General features: G+C 46.0%; 1 protein-coding gene across 4 annotated transcripts in view; it reads right to left on the minus strand.

Moving 5' to 3' along the window:
• The window catches only part of SAFB2 (scaffold attachment factor B2), a 36,780-nt gene that overhangs the window by 9,747 nt on the left and 3,340 nt on the right, over positions 1-23,693 (minus strand). For 2 of the 4 annotated variants that reach the window (XM_011967380.1, XM_011967378.1), the window contains exons 3-13: positions 20,285-20,349; positions 19,968-20,198; positions 17,350-17,391; positions 16,409-16,436; positions 14,991-15,501; positions 14,512-14,561; positions 13,874-13,974; positions 8,062-8,211; positions 7,856-7,968; positions 3,553-3,683; positions 2,211-2,302 (exon numbers count right to left, since the gene is read on the minus strand). In XM_011967380.1, coding sequence (XP_011822770.1) covers positions 2,211-2,302; positions 3,553-3,683; positions 7,856-7,968; positions 8,062-8,211; positions 13,874-13,974; positions 14,512-14,561; positions 14,991-15,501; positions 16,409-16,436; positions 17,350-17,391; positions 19,968-20,198; positions 20,285-20,349 — 1,514 coding nt within the window. The other 2 variants (XM_011967379.1, XM_011967381.1) reach the window with 2 other exon arrangements.

The following is a 23,693-nucleotide window of genomic DNA, read 5'->3' on the forward strand; positions in this document are numbered from 1 at the left end:
CCTCATCCTCCCAAAGTGCCAGGATTACAGGCGTCAGCCACCCGCACCCAGCCTACATTCATAATTTTCTATCTGTGGCATAAAGCTCAGAGCTGTAATGACTGACTCCCATTTCAAGGTTCTCCAAGGCCTCACCCAAACTAGCTACACACCAGACCCTCCCAGGAAGCTTTTAAACAACACAGAACCTGAGGCCTCCTGCTGATCCACACAGAATCTCTGGGGCAGGGGCTTGGGAAATGACATTGTTAAAAAGCTACTCAGCTTATTTTCCTAATTAGTTCCCATAGGAGAGAAAGAGCAAGCAATGAAAGACAAACCAAGCCAACAGAAAGACAGGTAAAGGTCAAGGCGGAGACATTACACCAATTATTAATAAAATGCAGGCTGGGGAGGAAGGGGCATACATACACAGGGAGACATCACCCAGCACTTTGATGGCACGCTTTGCCTATGAGACGAGCAGATGTCTTACACACACTGCAGTGGAGTAAGAAGGGGACAGGTGCCCACGTACCACCGCACAGTGGGCAGCACAGCAGGCAACAGTGCCAGCACTCCTGGGTTCTCAGGCCAGCTTAGCCACTTACTAGTGACCTGGCAGGTGCAACACACGCAGGAGTCCCCTTCACAACCTTTCTGAACAGCACTTCATTTCAAAATTTAAAAGTTAAAAGAAGCTGGGGCTAGTGGCTCACACCTGTAATCCAGCAAGTTTGGAAAGTCAAGGCGAGAGAATCACTTGAAGCCAGGCTAAGCAACAAAATGAGACACCCCACCCTTTATTTTTTAATAGGTAAATATTATCCATAAAATTTTTAAAAAAATGTAAAAGCAAAAAGAAAAAAAAGCAAAAAGGAAAAAGGCCAAATCTACATGTCTGTATGTAGAAACCTCCATGGCATATTACACAGAAAATGCAAGCTCCAGCACATCCTCTGTCTGTGGTCCCACGGCACGCACAGGGAACTTGTGTGCAGAGGAAGCCGAGGAGCCCAGCCGGACACACGGAGGCTTTAGTATGCCCGTGCTGCATCTCCCCGAGCTGACCAGATGTTTTAATCACGCACATGTGGTCACTATTTATTTTTCAACATCACAGTGACATGGGGGTAAGATTATGGGTCTTTTTCAATGTTCTACTCTAGATTTCTCTGTATCTTATGATTTTCATGTGAAAAATGACATTAGGAATTGATACTTTATAAAATCCAAATGTTCATTTTAAAAGCTAAGTCTTGGTTGGGCGTGGTGGCTCACCCATGTAATCCCAGCACTTTGGAAGGCTGAGGCTGGTGGATCACTTGAGGTCAGGAGTTGGAGACCAGCCTGGTCAATGTGGCAAAATCCCATCTCTACTAAAAGTACAAAAATTAGCCTGGTGTGGTGGTGCGTGCCTGTAATCTCAGCTACTCAAGAGGCTGAGGCAGGAGAGTCGCTTGAACCCAGAACGCAGTGGCTGCAATGAGCGAGATCACGTCACTGCACTCCAGCCTGAGCGACACAGCAAGACTCCGTCTCAAAAAAAAAAAAAAAAAAAAACCTAAAGTCTTAACCACACAAAGTGGTCCTGGCTGAATACGGTGAACTCTGCGTTCATTAAAAAAGCACAGTCACCTCACGAACATCTTAGCTAGAACCTGCAGCTGGGAAGCAGAGGTTTTTATTGTTTTCCAGAGTGAAAAACGCAAATGAGATGCTATTTTGTCTAGTTGTGAGCACAACTCGAGAGGCAGCTCTTGATCTGGTAACATGACCAACACTCTGTCCTAGGCTGGTCTCTACCTTTTCGGTTAATTTAATAGAAACTAGAAAATCAATGAAAGAAAGTAACCTGCTATTAAGTCAACCAAAGAGAAGGATCTGCCTTCCAGCTTGAAAAGCCTGGGTCTGGCCCATCCTAGCCTATGGTGGAGCTGCTGTGTGAACCGATGCTCTGTCGGAAGGCGGCACATCCCAGTCAGGAACCAGTACGGGGCCAGCACATGGAGGGAAGCAAACACGGAGGAGCACTGCTCTGCAGAAAGCGCCGGGATTCACGTGTGTGTCTGTATCTACAATCTACACAATTATCATGCCTCCTACAAACTCCAAAGAACTCTTTTAAGATTTTAAAGGCGAAACAGCATTGTTTTCATAATGCGAATCAAACGGGTCGTGCAGCCATCGTGAGAAACAGCTGGCCCTGAGATGGCGGAGGCAATACTCACTCTCTCTTTGGACCTGCTGGTGGTTTTCACGCTAATGACAGGCTCTCCTTTCGATTTATCCATCACAACCGTCCGCTCCATTCCTCTGCTTCCTTCAGGACAAAACACAGCAAACTATGAAAACCTGTGGACGCCCCAACTTCCCGTAGTAAACAGCGCTCTGATGGACTCTGGACACACAAGGCGTGAGTCAAGTGACTGACACCAGCCTTGGGAGCCTCTATTTCTCATCTATTGTGAGCGACACACTAACGCGGGCACAGCACAACGGGGGCACCCTCACGGGTCTTTGTACAACTGGAGGGATCTGTTCCCAACCTACAGCTTAAACCTGCAGCACGCACACAGGCACAGCCGTCCCGCAGAGCCCTCTGTGACCCTCCACACTAAACCCACACAGCTCTGGAGCTGGTCTATGCTGTCACTACTCCCTGACGTTCTGTGAAGCTCTGCAGTATCCAGTCTGCGCTCGGAATCACACTGCAGCTCTGAGGGAGTGCCTTGCCAGACGGGTGGGCTTCCCTCCATTCATTTCCAGCAATAAAGGCTTCCCAACCAATTCTCTCTCCTGACAACAGAACCACCAGGCTCTAAGCGCTGGAACAATGACTTATTTGGGGAGATTTATAATACTTGAGGAACATTTTAAAAACACGTTCCTCATGAGACTCGGGGTAAATTAGCCCGAGAGCTGAAGATCCAGCTTGTAATGTGCTGTACCAAATTTCAATGCTCCAGATGGCTGGGTTTTGTTTCTGTTTTTTTTCTTCCTTGATGGGGGAGGTGGAGTTGGCTTATTTTTTTTTTGCCACAAAACACTCTGAGTCTTATAGAGATTCAAAGGTGTAAAGCACAATGAACTTTTACAAAATGACAACAGAAGTGGCATCGTCCAAATACAACCACTTCAACAGATGCTTGGAGGTTTCAGTTTTCTCTGTATTTTTACTACCTCCAGCTTTAACATAATGTGGGAAAAACTTGACTGCACACCTGCAAAATAGCATCAGGTTAGTTACAAGAAACTTGGACAACTCACTCTTGCGAATCCCACACTACAATAAGCCAAAGGCCCTGAGAAAGCCAGAACTCAGGCAGCTGAGTTCAGCAATACATGTCAAGCCCTGAGTCCCAAGCACTTCTGGATTCCTGATGTTGTATGGAAACTCCTTTAAGCCATTTCATCAACAGACTTGTTTCTTCAACGGTGACATATGAACAGCGAAACAGCCATGTCACCAGAGCTTGCTGTCCTCATCTTCCCTCGGAACCCCACCTACTCACCACCCGTGCCAGGCCTTGGGCCTTACCCTTCCCCTAGCACTTAAAAGACTCTCATCACCTGATTTGGTGACTCTAGACCGACTTGTAGGTCCGGGTTTCAGCTCATCCTGGTCTTTTTCTTCCTTTTTAATGTCTTCAGGCTTTTTTTCCTCCTTCTTCTCAATCTTCTCCTCCTTCTTAATTACGGTTCTATTTAAAAACATGGTTATCAAATTGAGTTCACAAGACTCTGTAACAGGAACGGCTCACCCAGAGCCTCACTCACACATACTCAGATGTCCACGCAAAACAAAATCACCCCGGCGGCAATCAGGTGGGAAAAAATTATTTGAAAACCATAACAACAACAATACTACTCTTTAGATACAGGCCGTATTCCCACTTCTATTACTTGCTCAACTGAGGGATATGCACAATGAAATTCCTGGGGATGTACTTCCAAAATGCCAGACAGGCTGGCATGCAAGAGTGGCGTGCAGGTGGAGACGAGAAACATGCCAACTACATGAGAACACTTCTAAAAAGTTTACTTTAATGTTTCATCATGTATGTGTGGAACATTGTTTATAAGCTTTATAGGGAAAAGCATTTCTTCCCAATATAGCCTCAATAGGATAGAGGCCCAGTGGCAGGACGCCAAGCCCCCACTGCACAGAGTGGCAGGCCATTTACCCGTGAGGCCAACACCCCTTGGTTAGTAACTACTGCATACTTTTAGGGAGTTAAATGATGTGTTATGTGCCAGTGAATACAGGAAGGTGTTAAGTGCCATTTCAACCAAAAGCAACTTTCTTCTAAGCAGTGAAATAAATCATCTTCACCACTCAAACTCAGCTGCCGCGTTCCCTAATGCCATTCGTCTCAGGCAATTAAACTGCACACTGACTCAACACCAACAATGTGCCAGGGTCCAGGCAGGAAAGTCAGGCCTCTGCAGGGCCCTCCAGCAAGCACCTGTTGGCCTTTCCCCCACCGACCCAGGCAGGGTTCCTGGCAGAGCTCCAGCCATGCCAGGGAAGCCTCTGATTGCCCCATCTCCCTTGCCCTTCTCAACCTCCACATCATGGAGTTGTCTTTTTTTAAAAAAATAATACTCATTTTGAGAAAAACTGACTATTGTAAATCATCTTATCTCCTCTCCCTCATCCCTATGACGACCACGAGGGCGGCCTTACTGTCAATCACTGGGTCTGCCTGACTGTGGTGATCTACGGTGACGTTTTATAGAGTGTCTTAGGCGTGACATGAACGAGGTCATACTTCATATACTGCTCTACAGCTTACTTTTGTTACCTCATGGTATGCTTTAAAGAAGGGTCTTTAGGCTGGTCATGGTGGCTCATGCCTGTAATCACAGCACTTCGGGAGACCAAGGCAGATGGATCACAAGGTCAGGAGTTTGAGACCAGCCTGGCCAACATGGTGAAACCCCATCTCTACTAAAAACACAAAAACATTTAGCCGGGTGTGGTGGCGCATGCCTGTAATCCCAGCTACTCGGGAGACCAAGGCAGGAGAACTGCTAGAACCCAGGAGGCGAAGATTGCAGTGAGCCACGATTGCACCACTGCACTTCAGCCTGGCAACAGAGAGAGACTCCATTACAAAAAACAGAAAAAGGAAAAAAAAAAAAAAAAAAAGAAGGGTCTTTAGATCCTGAGACAGAACTCAGGGGGAATAAAAAGGAGGTGGCTGGATACAGGTGTGGGCAACCACTTCCAAGTAATTTTTAAAATTTTGATAGAGACAGGGTCTTGCTCTTTTGCTCAGGTTGGTTTCCACCCTGGCCTCAAGCAATTCTCCCACCTTGGTCCTGCAAAAGACTAGGATTATAGGCGTGAGCTGCTGCACCTGGCCCCAAGTTGAAATAAGTAGGCCCCTGAGTAATGGGTGTCAGATGAGCCTTTATGAGCTTGCGACGGGGCAGGACGGGACAGGGCGGGGGTGGGGGGTTGGCTCCTTTCACCTGCCGCACAAGATTCTGTATTTATTCATCTGCTTTCCTTCTAGTAGATAAATATATGTGCTGGAAAAAAGACTGGAAGGATATCCAACAAAAAGCATCATCCCTGGGTGCTGGGATTACACCTGACATTTACATGTGCTTTCTAGAGAACAACTATATAAAAAGCAGCACTCATCCAAGACAGCAAAGGCGAGCCCCTCTTCTTCCCTTCTTTGGAAAGCTTCTCTATTTCACAAGACCGACCACCAATCTAGAAATCCTTCAAACGGAAGGAAAGGCTAATGAAGGTGTCAATTTGAAGGAAAAAATAAGGTCAAAACAAATTTTAAAATGCTCAACCTCCTAGGCAAACAACCTGCAGGAAGTTTGGTCTTGAAGGTCTTAAGTTCATCACCCAGTTAAGAGCCATGGGGCTCCGAGCAACCTTCATAGGTTCAATCCCAGCCTTGCCGTTTCCCAGCAAACTCAGGCAGGACGTGTTCCCCTCTCTAGGCCTGTATCCTCTCCTACATAGAGCACGTGCCTCCCAGGGCTACTGCAAGGACCGAGAAAACTGCTGCATTCCCAATGCTGGCCACAGGACCAAGCCATACTGTTAGCTAATTATTACCACCTTTCCCACAAATACAGAAAAGCAATGAATGACACAAGATACCAAGAATACCGCAAACCTGCAACAACAGTTCCCCATCTTCTACCAATACAGACCTTTTTTTTCTCAGCAATGCTGATGGGATGTGTCTTTTTGAAGTTGCTGATTAAATTAGAGTGCTCACCAACCCCCCCCCCGCCCCGCTTCAAGTTCATGAAGGTTCATCTGACACCCATTACTCAGGGGCCTACTTATTTCAACTTGGGGCCAGGTGCAGCAGCTCACGCCTATAATCCTAGTCTTTTGCAGGACCAAGGTGGGAGAATTGCTTGAGGCCAGGGTGGAAATCAACCTGAGCAAAAGAGCAAGACCCTGTCTCTATCAAAAATTTAAAAATTACCAGGGAGTGGTAGCCCATGCCTGTAGCCCCAGCTACTAAAGAGGCTGAGGTGGGAGGATCACTTGGGCTTGGGAGGTCGAGGCTGTAGTGAGCCATGATTGCGTCACTGCACTCCAGCCTGGGTGACCCATCTCAAAAAGTAAAATGCTTTTTAAAAATAATAATTCCAATTAAATATAATTCCAATTTGGCCATGATGTAAATTGGTAATTACATCTTCAAAAACCCAGTTCAACTATGTCCACAGACATGTTTACCCTCTAAACTGCATTGACAATGTAAACTTAAGGCAGACACTCAGCCTTCTGAGACATTGCCCTGATCAGATACACCACCAAAATCTACCTTCTCAAAAGCCTACAATTGTGTTAAAAATATAAATAAGCCACACCTGCCTTGAAAGATCTGTCCCTACCTCCATTTTGATTCGATATAAATCACCCCTTTATAAAAATAGAACCTCAGACCCATGGTTCCCAACCACTAGGCCAACATACCCCAGGGTGCCACCGTGAACTCACAGGGTGCCTTGGGATATTTTTAATTTTGAAGTAAACACAGCAATACTTGCCATCTGTCAGACACAGCACCAACCAACTACTTGCTCAAAGTCATTCACTGCAACACTAGACCAGGCTACATTCCTTTGGATGATGCTTTATCTTTGAAAAACTGGGTTTATGACAGTTGCTGTGATTAGTAAGTGAGAACTACATGAAAATCAACATGGATGAGGAAATGATTCCAAGGTCTGAGAGGCTGTACAAGAGACCAGAATATGGAAAAGGACATACAAAATAGTATTCTTTCATTTTGTGTATACTGATTTTTCAAAAGGCTAATCACTTGTCAGGACACAAATACATGCTGAGGATCATCTGCATCCACTTTTTAAAGACACAGGCTACTTCGTTAAATAGCTTTAAACAGAAAGCTGAAGATTGGCAGTGCGTGGTGGTTCACACCTGTAATCTCAGCACTTTGAGAGGCCAAGGCGGGCAGATCACGTGAGCTCAAGAATTTGAGACCAGCCTTGGTAACGTGGCGAAACCACGTCTCTACAAAAAATGCTAAAAGTAGCCTGGCTGGGTGGTATATGCCTGCAGTAGTCCCGGTTACTTGGGAGGCTGGAGTAGGAGACTCACTTAAGCCTGGAAGGTGGAGCTGCAGTGCCACTGCGCTCCATCCTAGGTGACAGAGTGAGTCCCTGTCTCCAAAAAATAAATAAATAAAGCTGAATATTTAAGTGGCAGCAGAACACAAAAATCAGCTGAGACTCCAGCAGGAAGCTGGAAAGGCTGCGTGGGTAGAGGTGGGGACAGAGTGTGTTTTTCAAGGCCCACGGTGGCTGCCCTTGCCCTCCTCCCAGGGATTCCAAGAGGAGGTTTGAAAATTCACTTTACTTTTCAATTTTGATCTCCACAGAATGATGTCTGTCGACACTCGATAATTTTTCCTTCTTCACTTCGCACTCTTTTCTGTCGGAAAGCTTTTTCCCAGCAGGCTCGTTTTTGGCCTAAAATATAATGCAGACAGAAATGATGTGTGGCCCAGGCCTTCTCACTTGCAAACTCCATTTGCGAGTTACCATAGACAAGAACTGCCTCACCTTCTCTACGGAAATCATTCGTCCATGCAGCTCAGTCCTGTGGAGATGGCTGATGCACTTGGTCGCCTCGTCGGATGTTGACATGGTGACGAATCCATAGCATCGAGCTCCCGGGCTGCGGGCGTTTGTTACCACTTTGGCCCCAACAACCTTCATGAAAAAGGGCACTCTTACTGTCTCTTACAAATGACCACACAACTTGCTAAAGTTATTACCTGACAATCAGAATCATTTTCACTATTTGTCACCTTTCCCCATATTAGTACTTTTCCACTATTAGTTACTGAATTGGTTCCAATTAATCCTGACCTATCCAAATACAATTGCTTTTTTTTTTTTTTGAGACACAGTTTCACTCTGTCACCCAGGCTGGAGTGTAGTGTCCTGATCTCAACTCACTGCAAGCTCTGTCTCCTGGGTTCAAGCAATTCTCCTGCCTCAGCCTCCCAAGTAGCTGGGATTACAGGCACTGGCCACCACGCCCAGCTAATTTTTGTGTTTTTAGTAGAGATGGAAGTTTCCCCATGTTGGCCAGGCTGGTCTCCAACTTCTGACCACAAGTGATCTACCCCAGTCGGCCTCCCAAAGTGCTGGGATTACAGGCGTGAGCCACCGTACCCAGCCACTAAATACAATTGCTTTTAATACAAGATCAGTCATCACAATGAAAACACACAAACATGCAAGGTTATAAAACCATTAAACTTCATTACTCACAACTAATAACCAGAAGTCCTATCCATCCACATCGTTTTCTCTATTTCCACTATGCCCACGAACAGCTGTGGGGCTACTAAGCAACGCACCCATCCACTCCAGCTGGGCCCGAGAACAGCTCTGACTCAGACCCGGACTGTCGGGAATGTTCCCATGGGGAAAGGACTTCCACTTCTGGCCGAGACGGGAGAACTAAGCATTGTTTTCCTGCCTGAAACAACTGACAAACGTGATGAAACGTAGGCCATGATGGTTTTCAGATCCTGGACATCAGGCTGCCCGAGACAGCGATCCCTGAGAGCTTCCTGACTGCCCCTGCTCACTGCCTGAAGTTCCCAGGCAATGGGGGATGGGTAAAATAGCACTGAGATTCTGAGACCAAGGCAGAGAGAAACCACAGAACTGAGGATCAGAGAGGACACAGCCACACAGAGCAAGCTGAAGAGACCCACAGAGGGCTGCTCCCGCCCAGTGCATGTGTGTGCAAGGAAACCAGAGGCTGGGACAGCACCACTCATAAGGAGCAGAGGGAACAATCACTGGGGGGCACTCAGGGCCACAAATGGTTTGCTCTTCCCAATAGCCAGGGTGGAAAGGCTGGTAATTCACGGGCATCAGACCCACTACTCAGAGGGCATTGCCCAGTGGTGAGACCAAATCAGCCCAAACTGAAGGCTACTTTGACCCTGACTTAGCATAAAAGCCCCACAAGGACCAAAGTGTGTCAAGTACCTCAGCTGTGCACCAGAAAAAAGCTCAAGAGTATTTGTAGAGATACAAGTATAACTAGCACCCAACAAAATACAATTCACAACATCCAATAAAAAATTATCGGGACAGGCTGGGCACAGTGGCTCATGCCTGTAATCCCAGCACTTTCTGAGGCCGAGACGGGTGGATCACTTGAGGCCAGGTGTTCAAAACCAGCCTGGGCAACACGGAGAAACTACATCTCTACCAAAAATTTTAAAAATTAGCTGGGTGTAGTGGTGTGGTGTCTGTGGTCTCAGCTACTCAGGAGGCTGAGGTGAGAGGATCGCTTGAGCCTGGGAGGTTGAGGCTGCAGTGAGCACCACTGTACTCCAACCTGAGCGACACAGTGAGATCCTGTCTCTATGGGAAAACAAAACAAAACAAAAAACAGAAGAAACTTAAAAGCAGCCAGAGGAAAAGAGACAAATTGGAAACTAAAGGAACAAGGATTAAGTTAACCTACAATTCTTTTTTTCTTTTTTTTTTTTCTGAGACGGAGTCTCGCTCTGTCGCCCAGGCTGGAGTGCAGTGGCCGGATCTCAGCTCACTGCAAGCTCCGCCTCCCGGGTTCATGCCATTCTCCTGCCTCAGCCTCCCGAGTAGCTGGGACTACAGGCACCCGCCACCTCGCTCGGCTAGTTTTTTTTTTTTGTATTTTTTAGTAGAGACAGGGTTTCACCGTGTTAGCCAGGATGGTCTCGATCTCCTGACCTTGTGATCCACCCGTCTTGGCCTCCCAAAGTGCTGGGATTACAGGCTTGAGCCACCGCGCCCGGCCAAGTTAACCTAGAATTCTATACCCAGTGAAAATTTATTTCAAAATGAAGACAAAGTAAAGACTTTTTCTGACATGCAAAAGAAACAAGAACACATCACCAGCAACCCCACACTACAAGAAACTTTCAGTTCTTTCAGGAGGGAAGAAGATGATCTCCGACGGGATGTACAACAAAAAGCAAGGAAGAGCACCTGGTGAGGTGAACATGATTTTTTCCAGTCATTTCAACTGTTCGGCTGGGCGCGGTGGCTCACGCCTGTAATCCTAGCACTCTGGGAGGCCGAGGCAGGCGGATCACGAGGTCAGGAGATCAAGACCATCTTGGCTAACACGGTGAAACCCCGTCTCTACTAAAAATACAAAAAATTAGCCAGGCATGGTGGCGGGCACCTGTAGTCCCAGCTACTTGGGAGGTTGAGGCAGGAGAATGGCGTGAACCCGGGAGGCAGAGGTTGCAGTGAGCCGAGATCGCGCCACTGCCCTCCAGCCTGGGCGACAGAGCGAGACTCTGTCTCAAACAAACAAACAAACAAAAACTGTTCAAAGCAAAAAAGCCAAACCACAGCAAGTCAAAGCCAACAAAATACTGGGTGACTTCTTCAAGAGAAGTAAACTGTATGACAATAACATCACGAAGATCGACAGGAGGGGAAATGCAAGTATATTCCTGCGGATAGTTCTTGCACTACACTGAACCCAACAGAGCACCACTTGCAGACAGACTGTAAGGGAAGATGTGTACTGTAATCCTACAAGCAGCCAGTAAACCACAATGACAAAGAGAGTAAATAAGCCATCAGTCATCAAAGGACTCAACCCACAAGGCGGCAGATAAATGGGAAAAAGAGATAAATGAGCAAACATCATGAACAGAAAACAGACAGCAAGATAGCAGATTCAACGCCAGCCCCACCAGCACTGGCGCACAGAGTGAACGTTTCCCCAAAACACAGGAGTCCTGCTCTCTGACCCATCTCTGACTCAGTGGGTCAACCTGAGTAAGGCATTCCCCGTCTCTGGACCTCATGGCCCCAACTATGAAATGACAAGGTGGAACCCACACGCTCGAGGTTCCCATCAGACTATGACGTCCTGTGGTTTAGACCACACAAATGGAGGAGTCGAGACTCTGCCTGAATGTGTCAGGGCCAAAGGGACAAAAGACTCTCCTCACAGAAACACAGACGCCACTTCCCATATCACAGCTGAAGCCAATGATGACGTCATTCTACCTTACCATCAAATTAATCATCCTTACAAGGACATTTCTTCTGACAGACAAAACCCAAATGAGAGGAGGCGCCATACTAAGCTTGTACGTCCCCATCCCTGGGCAGTGCCATCCGCCCTGGAGCTTGTCACAGCAGCCTCTGCATGCTTCAGTCAAGTAGCCGAGTGGTGTCCTGCCCCTCTGGCCTTCCTACGTCCTCCTGTTTTCGTCCAGAGCTGAGACCCACAGGCAAGGCCAACTCTATCACTCACGCCTCGGCTGAATGTCACTTCTTCAGCGAGGTCTGCTGAAGCTGTCTCCCGAATCTAAACATGGTCTCCCCAACATACTGATAGCGTACTCTAACCTTCCTTAATAGGCTCATCACAACACATATGTGTTTATTTCTTAAACGGTCTTTTTCCCATCAGACTAAAAAATCTGTGATGACAGTGACCATGTATGTTTACTTCTGCTTAATCATCAGTGTCTGAGTGAAGTCAAAAAAGTAACTGAAGAAACGGGTTATTCATGGTTATAAGAATTTCCTAAGCCCTTGTTGAATACACAGACTGTTAAGAGAAAAACTGAACTAAATGCTTTCTCTGGGTCCTGTCTGCTTCTTAAGCAATGAAACATTAACCAACACCTGATCCGGTGACACAGACCTAGACAAAGGAACAGCTCCTGTAGCCAGAAGGCTGTGTCGGACAGGCCCCGCTCTGCCTGGAATCAGGGCACCGTCCAGACACTAAATGGTGAGTCTTCTTCTTTGGAAGCCACTCCCCAGAGGCACCCAGGAGACCAGGGGAGTGCCAACTGCTTATCAGAAGACTCTTGGTTAAGTGCGGTGGCTCACGTCTGTAATCCCAGCACTTTGGGAGGCCGAGCAGGCAGATCACATAGGTCAGGAGTTGGAGACCAGCCTGGTCAACATGGTGAAACCTCATCTCTACTGAAAATACAAAAATTAGCCAGGCATGGTGGTGGGTGCCTGTAATCCCAGCTACTCAGGAAGCTGAGGCACGAGAATCACTTGAACCTGGGAGGCGGTGGTCGCAGTGAGCCAAGATCACACCACCACACTTTGGCCTGGGCAACAGAGCAAGACGCGGTCTCAAAAAAAAAAAAAAAAAAAAAAAAAGAAGACTCTTACATTAATTCATTCCAAACAGTGGAATCATTTTAAATTGTCCTCCTCAACTTCTTTTGGAAAGCTGCTGAATTGTACTATTTTTCTCCTGCCCCCATAAGCAGCATCTTAGTGATTTTTGAACCACGATCATGTCAGACTATATACTTAAAATGCTAAATTATATGAAAGTCAATTATTCATGTCATTTTTTTTTTTTTTTTTTTGAGACAGTCTCACTCTGTTACCCAGGTAGGAGTGCAGTGGCACAATCTTGGCTCACTGCAACCTCTGCCTCCTGGGTTCAAGTGATTCTCCTGCCTCAGCTTCCCAAGTAGCTGGGACTACAGGCACACACCACCACGGCTGGCTAATTTTTTGTATTTTTAGTAGAGACAGCGGTTAGCCATGTTGGCCAGGTTGGTCTTGATCTCCTGACCTTAGGTGATCTGCCCGTCTCAGCCTCCCAATTTATTCTTAAGGGAAAAAAACTGATCATGTCAGCTTTAAGTTTTGCTTAGGACAAAAGACCATAAGTCTCTTTGAGACCAGTTAGAAAGAACCCCAAGAACATTGAGATGGAAGCTGTTTATACCGCTGTTCTGAGCACTGCTGTGATATGACCAACCACGTGCCCTGCTCGGCACCCTAGTTACTGTGAGTCAGGAAATAAGGTGCACTGCACAAGACTGGGCGAGCTTTGTTGCTGTCCTTTTTTTTTTTTTCAGATGGAGTCTCATTCTGTCGCGCAGGCTGGGGTGCAGTGGCCAGATCTCAGCTCACTGTAAGCTCCGCCTCCTGGGTTTACGCCATTCTCCTGCCTCAGCCTCCCTGAAGTAGCTGGGACTCCCTGAGTAGCTGGGACTACAGGCGCCCGCTGCCTCACCCGGCTAGTTTTTTTGTATTTTTTAGTAGAGACGGGGTTTCACCATGTTAGCCAAGATGGTCTCGATCTCCTGACCTTGTGATCCGCCCGTCTCGGCCTCCCAAAGTCCTGGGATTACAGGCTTGAGCCACCACGCCCAGCCATTGTTGTCGTTTTTTAGTAAACACAAGGTCTTGCTATGTTCCCTGGCTGGTCTTGAACTCCTGGACTCAAGCAATCCTCCTGCCTCAGCCTCCCAAACTGCTGGGATTATAGATGTGAACCACTGCACCCGGCAGAGTTTCCTTTTTAACTCTGATAATCACAGTGGATGGTATGAGGCAAGGGAAGGCATACCTTCCCATACTTGCTGAAAAGGTTCTTGAGATCCGTAGCTCGTGTTGTGGAGGACAGCCCGCTGACCCACAGGTTCCGACCAGAACTGCTGCCAACACGACCTGGCACGAGAGGGAGATTCTTAGGCATCAACCCAAGGCCTAACAGGAAGCACAACCATTCTTAAGATCGCAGCCCTCTTTAAAAGCCCTAACGACGCCCAATCCCAACTGTTGACTCAAGAATTTAATGCACACACACATGCCAACACACAGAAGGCAGAAAATCTGGACAGCAAAAACTGAGTTTCCTTACTCAAGGAATAATCATGCCCATGTCAGTTATGCACTGAAATGTCTTTTGATGATCAGATCTCATCCAAGACAGCAGTCTCTAAAGTCCTTGAAACAGTCTTCAATGAGCAAAATTATTCCTTTCTTGTGCTTTTCACTATCTCATAAATGACAACCACAACAGAAATATAAAATGCAGATGCTTGCGAACTTCTAAAACTAGTCTCTCAAGAAACCATTAGGTGGTTGATTCCAGTAACCCATAATAAAACAAATTACTGGATCCAAAGTGTGGATATCTGCACGCCCCTCCTCCCAAAATAAGGGATCCAAACATGACTCCCTACCACATAAATTAAATCATACCTTTTTCATCTTTAATGATTGGCTTTATATCTTTTTCTTCCTTAAAAGAGCTAGAGACAAAAGTTAATGTTACTCATACAGGAAAAAAACGAAAGAGAACAAAACTAAAAATATGATTATGTGCTAAAACTGAATACCTACCAGAAAATTAGTCTGAAATAAAATTTTAACAGACACCTCTGCAAGCTTATATTGGAAAATCTGACCCCAAAAATACAATGTCAGATTTGTAAAAGTCAATTCGATTTAGCTGAAGATAACGATTAACAATTTAAGAACACAACCATGATAGGTTGAGAAAAAGAAAAGGAATTGAATCACCCATTAAAAACACACAGAGAAACAAAACATTCTTTAGAAGCAAAACTACAATTTCGTCAGTCTGGCTGGCCAATTGCAGAAAAAAACAGCTTATGTGTGTCATTAAATGACCAATGAAAAGGAGATAGCGTCTGGTCTAAAACTGAGAAAAAACAAACCTCATTTTCTGATCAGCGCCCTCACTGGTTGAGGACTCTTTAGGAGCCGGAGGGACTTCATTACAAGCTTCAAAATCAAACTTCCTCCCGTCTTCTTTGCTATCTCTGGCTTCTGGGCTTGCGGCTTCCGTGGGTGCTTCCGCGAGCTCCTCGCTAGAGGCCTCCGCGAGCTCGGAGGCCGCACTACTCTGCTCAACTGCCGGCTCTAGCCCTACAGGCTCACAGTCCGTCCTCTCGCCATCGCCTGGCTGCTCCGCGGGCTCCCTTTTCACTACCGCTAACAGGCTGTCTGCCTTGCTCGACTGAGCGTGTGCTGTTGACTCGCTGGCCAAATCTAAATCACCCTCTTCCGGATGGGCGCTGTCAAATAGGTCCTCTTCCTCCGCAAGCTTTCTGTCTGGCCCCACGCTACTTGTGTCCTGTGCAAATGGCTGCTCCAGCTCGGAACTTTCTTCTTTTACTGGCTCAGATTTACAAGTTTCCCCCAAAATGTCGAGTATTTTCTCATTTTCTACGGATTTAACAGGAATAGAATGGCACAAGGTTTAATTACCAGGGAAATAAAGCAATCACAAATGTGGAACTGGCACGGCTGCCACACTAACACGAAGAGAACTGCTAGCTACACAGAGATTGGAAAACCCGCGGGTACACAAAGTTATACTGGTTACACTACCTGCGCTGCGACCGCCTCTAGGTAAGCCTCTACGCTACACGGAAGAGAAAAGGCCCCCACAGATTTAAAAACCTACAACCACGCGGCTGCTTCTCAACAGTCTTCTTCGAGTTTTTGTTCAAGTCTGGGTCTTCTGACTGATTTTCCAATGTCCAAGGTGCTGAACCGAATGCAATCACCATTCAACGACAGCTCAATTTCCAAATTTCTTTGAATTTCTTTTAACAGAACAATCCAATATGAAAATCAGAATCTCTTCTGACGGTGGGAGATAAACGCAGTCCGGAAGGGGAATAATATGTTGAAAATTTTCACGAAGAAACTCTGTTTCCTCTTCTGGAATCCAGTCACTTCTCAGGTGGTAAGTGCCCTGACAACAGCTTTTTCCTGCCTTAACTGCGTTAATCAAAACGACTGCAGCAAAATATCACAAGATCTGTTTCATGTGTAGCAACACATGGAGGAATCATGGGGACAGGGGGAATTAAATGCCACTCTACGTGGTTAGAGATGAAAATAATCACTACATTGCACCAAATGTATTTGACCTCAGGAAGCCAGAATGGCTCTTCTACAGATCTGGTGATACGAATGGGTTTCCAATCTCTGATCCTTGTATGATCTGGATTGTCCACCATTAGAGCAATTTACAAGATCATAACACAACTTAAAATATAGACAGCTTTAAAATAATAGCGTGAAAACTTTCAAACCATAACTGTCGTGTTTCTCTTATCAGTACCTGGCTCCAAAAGAGATTCTTCAATGTCCTATTTAAAAAAGAAAAAGCAAATCCACAAGTCACTTTAAACACGGGGCAGATACATTTCACCAACAAATACAGCTTTCAATCATCTGTGAATAAATGCCTGTTTCCACAAAACTTTCTCCTCTCCAAAAAATGTATTCCATGCTACAATAACTTGATGAAAACCAGTTTATTTTGCCAGTTCCTCTGGTAACAGCAGGTCCCTAGTGATAACAGTCTGTCTGATTCTCCCGAGTCTGGGCCTCGCACAGACGTGCCACTCACCCCACGACCAAGCTGACCTAGTGGCTGCTGCAGCTGGCAAAGACCCCCTTTGTCAGAGGAGAGGTCACAGTGGATTTAGGAAAAAAATACTTTTCCCAACATAAACTTATTTGTAACTGAAACCTGTTAAAACAAAATGATCTCTCTGCTCTGCTGAAAACCTCTTCCAACATCTGGCTCACTTAGGACAATAGGTCCAATCCTTCTGGTAGCCCAGACTCAGCGAGGTGGGCCCAGCTGCTCTGCAACACCCTCTGGCTTCTCCCCAACCCTGTGTGCTCCCCTCTCTCTTCTGCATCAGAGCCACCCCCCACCCTTTCTGCTCCAAATTCTTCTTTCCCTCTTCAACCTATCCGTCAGACCTCAATTCAGACATAACTTCCTCTGGGAAGAGTTCCAGGCACTTCTGAAGTCCAACCACCACAACTGCTCCCTCATCACACTTCTTTCTCCCTTCTGGTTACATACTTGGTTTGATCCCACTGCCCCTGCTAGATGGCCAGCCCTGAAACTACTTCTGTTCTGCTAACCTCTTAACCCCAGTATCCAGCACAATATCATTTCCTTATACATACACACTGCTCTTTCACTGTGGAACATCAACCACTTGTTTAACATTCCCAGTGATGCAGAACCAGATGGTAACTTACCGGAGTTACTTTGAAGTTCAACGATGAAGTTTCCGAAGTGTTCTTGAATCCTTCCCCATCCACCTGAAAAACAAAATGGAAGATGACTTTGTGGAAGCTGGAGCTGTGAAAACCAAGGCCAACACCTCGCTTAGGCAACCTGTGTGTCTGTTTCCCTCACAGCACCTTTTGCCATCTAAAAGTCTACTGTTGGGTCATTCAGTTCAGCGCTTGCCTCTCCGCCAGAACACACACTCCACGCCTCTGCTCCACCAGTGTCTCTGGCAGTGGCCTGCAGGGGGGTATGCTGCCCTGTCTGTACTGGGTGAATGAACGAATCAATTTCCCAGGCAGTTTCTAAGTACTGGTGATTAACACATAACCCTCCAACCACAGGATTTCTAAAGCAGAACTCAAAAATGATAAACTGTGCTCCTCCAATTTCACCTGGCAGCAATACTCTTAAGGTAACACTCACCGGGCACTTTCTCCTAGCCTACTTTATTCATTCATTCGTTTGAGACGGAGTTTCGCTCTTGTTGCCCAGGCTGGAGCAATGGCGCGATTGGCTCACCGCAACCTCCGCCTCTTGGGTTCAAGTGATTCTCCTGCCTCAGCCTTCCGAGTAGCTGGGATTACAGGCATGTGCCACCATGCCCGGCTAATTTTTTGTATTTTTTAGTAGAGACAGCGTTTCACCATGTCCAGGTTAATCTTGAACTCCTGACCTCAGGTGATTCACCCGCCTCAGCCTACTGGAGTGCTGGGATTACAGGCGTGAACCACCACGCCTGGCCCTCCTAGCCTACTTTATTAAAAACAAACATTTAACTTGGTCATTTTCTCTCTTTACTACATGCCAAACAAAAGAAAAACTTATCACCAAGTTTTACTAAATTTGAAGCTCTTTTTAAGTGAACTACAAAAAGATCACTCCCAAATATTTTCTTTTTTCCTTTTCTAGATTTGAACCCATGACCTGGATGCCTCCATTAACTGAGAAGTACACACTCTGAAAATAATAAACACACAGCAGCACCAGGCTGAGAAAGGCAGCTAATCAGTTCCTCAGTGCTGCCCTAGATCAAAGGAGGATAAATTTGGAGGCAATGACTTTTGACCATAAGGTTTAAGGTTCAGTCCTACGGAGGCATTTCCACCCCCAAGCTAAAAGCTGCAATGCCTTAAGGAAGTAAAACCACCTACTGGGCACGTGACGTCAGATTAAAATGAAGATCAGCTCGAAGACAGTGATGGCTTGTGGTATTTGAATAGCCCCACCAGAGAGCTCTATGCCAAAACACTAGAAGTGAAAAGCTGGGAAAGCCCTAAGCAAAGGTCCTCCTTTACATACAAGGATGCTCAGTCAGTCCCTTTGGGGAGCATGGTTGGTACTTGTCTTCACTGTACTTTACATTTTTTAATGTAACTGCTTAACCTTGCTTAAAACATTAACAGGCCAGGCGTGGTGAATCACACCTATAATCCCAGCACTTTGGGAGGCCAAGGCAGGCGGATCACTTGAGGTCAGAAGTTTGAGACCAGCCCGGCCAACATTATGAAATCCTGTCTCTACCAAAAAATATAAAAAATTAGCCCGGTGGCTGGGCGCAGTGGCTCAAGTGTGTGATCCCAGCACTTTGGGAGGCCAGGGCAGGCAGATCACAAAGTCAGGAGATGGAGACCATCATGGCCAACATGGTGAAACTCCATCTCTACTGAAAATACAAAAAAATTAGCTGGGCGTGGTGGTGCGTGCCTGTGGTCCCAGCTACTCAGGAGGCTGAGACAGGAGAATTGCTTGAACCCGGGAGGCAGAGGTTGCAGTGACCTGTGATCTTGCCACTGCACTCCAGCCTGGGTGACAGAGTGAGACTCCTCTCAAAAACAAACAAACAAGCAAAAACCAAAAAAACACAACATTAAGAGGAATATCTCCATGATGAGATTAGAAACCATTTCTGAGCTGGGTGCGGCATTACACCTGTAATGCTAGCACTCTGGGAGGCTGAGGCGGAAGGACTGCTTGAGCTCAGGGGTTCAAGATCAACCTGGGTAACCTAATGATCTCTAAAAAAAAAAATTTTTTTTTAATTAGCTGGGCATGGTGGTTCAGCTAGTCTCAGCTCTGCAGGATTGCTTGAACCTGGGAGGCTGAGGCTGCCGTGAGTTATGATCACAACACTGCACTCCAGTCTGCACAAGCGAGCAAGACCCTGTCTAAATAAATAAACCGTCTTTGTTTCTTAAAACTATTTTTTACAGGGAAAAAACTTACTGGGCACTGTGGCCTGTGCCAATAAGCCCAGCTAGTCGGGAGGATCACTGGAGCCCAAGAGTTCAAGACCGGCCTGGGTAACAGTGAGACCCCATCTCAAAAAACGAAAATCTTTTATGTCAGAGCTTTCTATTTTATAACTTACCACATGCTTTCAAAGTGTCTCCCAGCCAATTATAAAAACACTCCCCAGTACTACAGAAAAGCTATCTATTAGTTAATCCCTGACCTACACAGCGTTTAAATGGACATGGTTTAACAGCAGGGTTTAGACACTGAACTATGTGTTCACGGTGGTTTAGCTGTGTTCTCCCTCACATGAGCAGCACGCAAGCGCCAGGTGCCTCGGGGCTACGGGCACAACCCGCTGTGTCTCCAAGTTACCTACAGCATGCTCTGGGAGCTGAGCCGGGAGCTGTCTCAGCTGTGCAGCCACGTATTCTTTACTATCACAAAAGGAATCGAGAAGACTGTCCGCGCCATCCTCCCCAAAATCTGGAGCACTGCTATTCTCTACTTCAGTTTCGTCTAGCACACTCATGTCCATCATGCCCATATTCTGTAGGTTCTCCAGACTTGCTTCCATGTCCTCCTGTAAAGAGGAAAAACAGTCGTTAATGACCACCTGGACCAGGACAGGGAGCTGCTGCTTGTCGTCTCTACCCTGACATCACTTACCTGCCCGTCTCTGGAATCATCTTCCAGGCCGTTATCTTCTGTGCCTTCCTCCTCCATCTTCAGTCCTAATTACAGAATAATTGTTCAATCAGATAACACTCAAGTTCTACCTCATAATTAGTTTATACAAAATAGATTTCAATCTTAGAACAGAACACACTACAAGAGAAACTAAGTCTCCCCTCTCCTGTCACACATAATTTTGTCTCAATTTGTTTTCTTTTTTTTTTTTGAGATGGAGTCTCACTGTGTCGCCCAGGCTGGAGTGCAAGTGGCATGATCTCAGCTCACTGCAACCTCTGCCTCCCGGGTTCAAGCGATTCTCCTGCTTCAGCCTCCCCAGCAGCTGGGACTACAGGCGTGTACCACCATACCCAGCTAATTTTTCTATTTTTAGTAGAGACGGGGTTTCACCATATTGGCCAGGCTGGTCTCGAACTCCTGACCTCGTGATCCACCCGCCTCGGTCTCCCAAAGTGCTGGGATTACAGGCGTGAGCCACGCCGCCCGGCCTCAATTGGTGTTCTAAGTAATACATCAATAGGGAGATGAAAATTAGGATTCCTGTTAGATTATCAGAGTAGTCTGATTTACCACAAAATATCTAAAAGTTTCCAAATATTTCAAAAACACTCCAAATCTAAGAAAAAAATCACAAAAAAATGAACAAAGGATAAAAACAGGCATTTTGAACCAACAACGACAAAAAAATACAATACCCATCTAGTAACCAAAGAACTGCAACATAAAATATTGAGTTAGTGATTTGCTGGCTCTCCCTATATTCTACCCATTTCAAGTAGGTCTTTGTCATTTTTCAGCTCAAAAACTTTTTCCCCCCAAGGCAAAAGGCAAAGGCTGCCATAAAGTTGAGAATCATCCTGGGTTTTGTGACCACAAAATAACTATTTGATAGAATTCTGCTAGGTATTGCAAAAGGAGGCTGGAGGGGATCAAGAGAGGAAACCTTGAGAATAAACTTGAGGCTCCATATGTATCAAAAACCTTACTAATGTGCATACCCTTTATTCCAGGAATTTGAGTCTTAGGGTATCTGACAAGGAGTTCGAAACATAGATATCTGTCCTATTGTACCTGTTAGACACCCAAAAGGGAAACAAATTACAGCACATTTTCATTCAGATGTGGTTCACAACCGGGGGGAATGGCTGGCAATGTCTGGAGACACTGTTGGTTGTCATGACTTGGGAGAATGCCATTAGCATCAGCAGCTAGTGACACTGGTCATGACCCTACAATGCAAAGGATACTCCCCAACCACAGAGAATTATTCGGCCCAAATTGTCAATAGTGTCAATACTGAGAAACCCTGTGGGACACCATCCAATGTCTCACAATGTTTAAAGAATGTATGCTTTTAAAGAATATTTAATGAAACAGAAAAAATGCCCACAGTGTGGGCACGGTGGTTCACACCTGTAATCCCAGCACGTTGGGAGGCTAATGAAGGTGAATCGCTTGAGCCCAGGAATTAAGAGACAAGTTCGGGCAACACAGTGAGACCTCATCTCCATCAAAAATACAAAAATTAGTCAGGCATGGTGTTATGCACCTGTACTCCCAACTACTGGCGAGGGTGAGGTGGGTGAGTGCTCTGGGCCTGGGAGCTTGAGGCTGCCACGATCATGCCACTGCCCTCCACTCTGGGCAACAGAGTAAGACTGTGTCTCTCTCACACACACACCCATAAAGAAAAATCAAACAGAAAAAAAGATACACGTTTCTTAAAAGCCGGTGTCTATTTGTATCCATGTGAGCATATATGCGAGGATATGTTTATAAAATCCGGGTGGATAAGGCTAAGATAATCACCAACAATAGTTAAAATACTCAGAGGTAAGATTAGAGATAATTTTATTTTCACATGCATACTTTTTACATTTTCCAAATTATCTAAAAGTATTACTTCCAAAAATTGTTCAAAAAAGAAAATTAAACATAAAAAACCTGCAGGGTCTACAACTTAAGAGTCTCACTCACCACTGTTATCAATAATCACTCAAGAAATGCAGTTTAATTGCATGTCTCGCAACGTGAGCTTTTTCCAGTCTATCACTTAAGACGCCTAACAACGCTAGCAGGTTTTATGATCTGCGTTTGACACACGAGAATTTGGTTGGGCTCCAAAGCTGGCACTCTGAAACTCAGCTGTCCCACTTCCCATGACATCTAAACACAGCATTTCCTTTTGAAATACGTTGTCTAAAACTGTTTGGTAATTGCACCCAATTTCTAGGCCCTAAATGGTAGCCTGCAGTGCCCACATAGGACGGAAATAGGAGAAATGCTGACCAAGGAGCATCACCGAAAAGCTAATGTGGCGTAGACAGGCGACGCCCCAATCCCCAGCACCTGGCATTGGCCAACGAAAAGCTGCCGCTGTCAGGGACACAGATGTAAGAAAATCCAACTTTAATCCCACATGGCATCTAAAACTTAAATTTTTAATCCAAGTTTTATTTTTTCCAAACCCACCTACAATGTTGCCTAGGACTCCTAATTTTGGTGAAGACACTTACTCTGATTTATAATGAGGACACTTTCTCTCAACAAGTTTGGCTGCTTCAATTCTTGCAACAAAGCAGTTACTGGTGAGTTCCCAGAATGAGTCCAACTTTGGACTCAACTGAACGCTGCTGCATAGTTCTCGAAAAGAAAAGTAATTGAGTGTCTCCTGATCTAACAGCTGTATGTAATAACAGGCCCCAACTGTAACCACAAAGTCCTAAGGCACTTGCGCTTTATCCATTAGCCAGGTGCCCTGACACCTCTAGAGAACATCAGCAGCTCAGGATGGAAGATGAGGCCCGCAGGGGATGAGCTCCACCTGAAGACCTGGGCTCTCTCTGGGCTTGGTTACTTCTCTGAAAAAGGAATGGGAAGCTATCAGAAGCCCTTCTAATCCTCACTAGAGCTGAGGCTACATACATCATTTTTAAAGCAACAGACGAACTTTATCATCCAAGCTTTCCTGTCAAAACACTAACTCCAAGTAGTTTTGAATCGACCTAAGCTTTAATCTAGGCATTCAGGCAGGTCTTCAAAGCACTCAGCTAAAGTTTAGTTTTTCTAATGATGCAAAGATCATTAGAAATGATCCCTGTTAGGCCAGGCACGGTGGCTCATGCCTGTAATCCAAGCACTTTGGGAGGCCCAGGCGGGTGGATCACCTGAGGTCAGGAGTTCGAGACCAGCCTGGCCAACATGGTGAAACCACGTTTCTACTAAAAATACAAAAAATTAGCCAGGCATGGCAGCGGGCGCCTGTAATCCCAGCTACTCGGGAGCCTGAGGCAGGAGAATCGCTTGAACCCGGGAGGCAGAGGTTGCAGTGAACCCAGACGGCACCACTGCACTCCAGCCTGGGCAACAAGAGCGAAACTCCATC

This window comes from Mandrillus leucophaeus, unplaced genomic scaffold (assembly GCF_000951045.1).
Source record: "Mandrillus leucophaeus isolate KB7577 unplaced genomic scaffold, Mleu.le_1.0 Scaffold8, whole genome shotgun sequence".
Lineage (NCBI taxonomy): Eukaryota > Metazoa > Chordata > Mammalia > Primates > Cercopithecidae > Mandrillus > Mandrillus leucophaeus.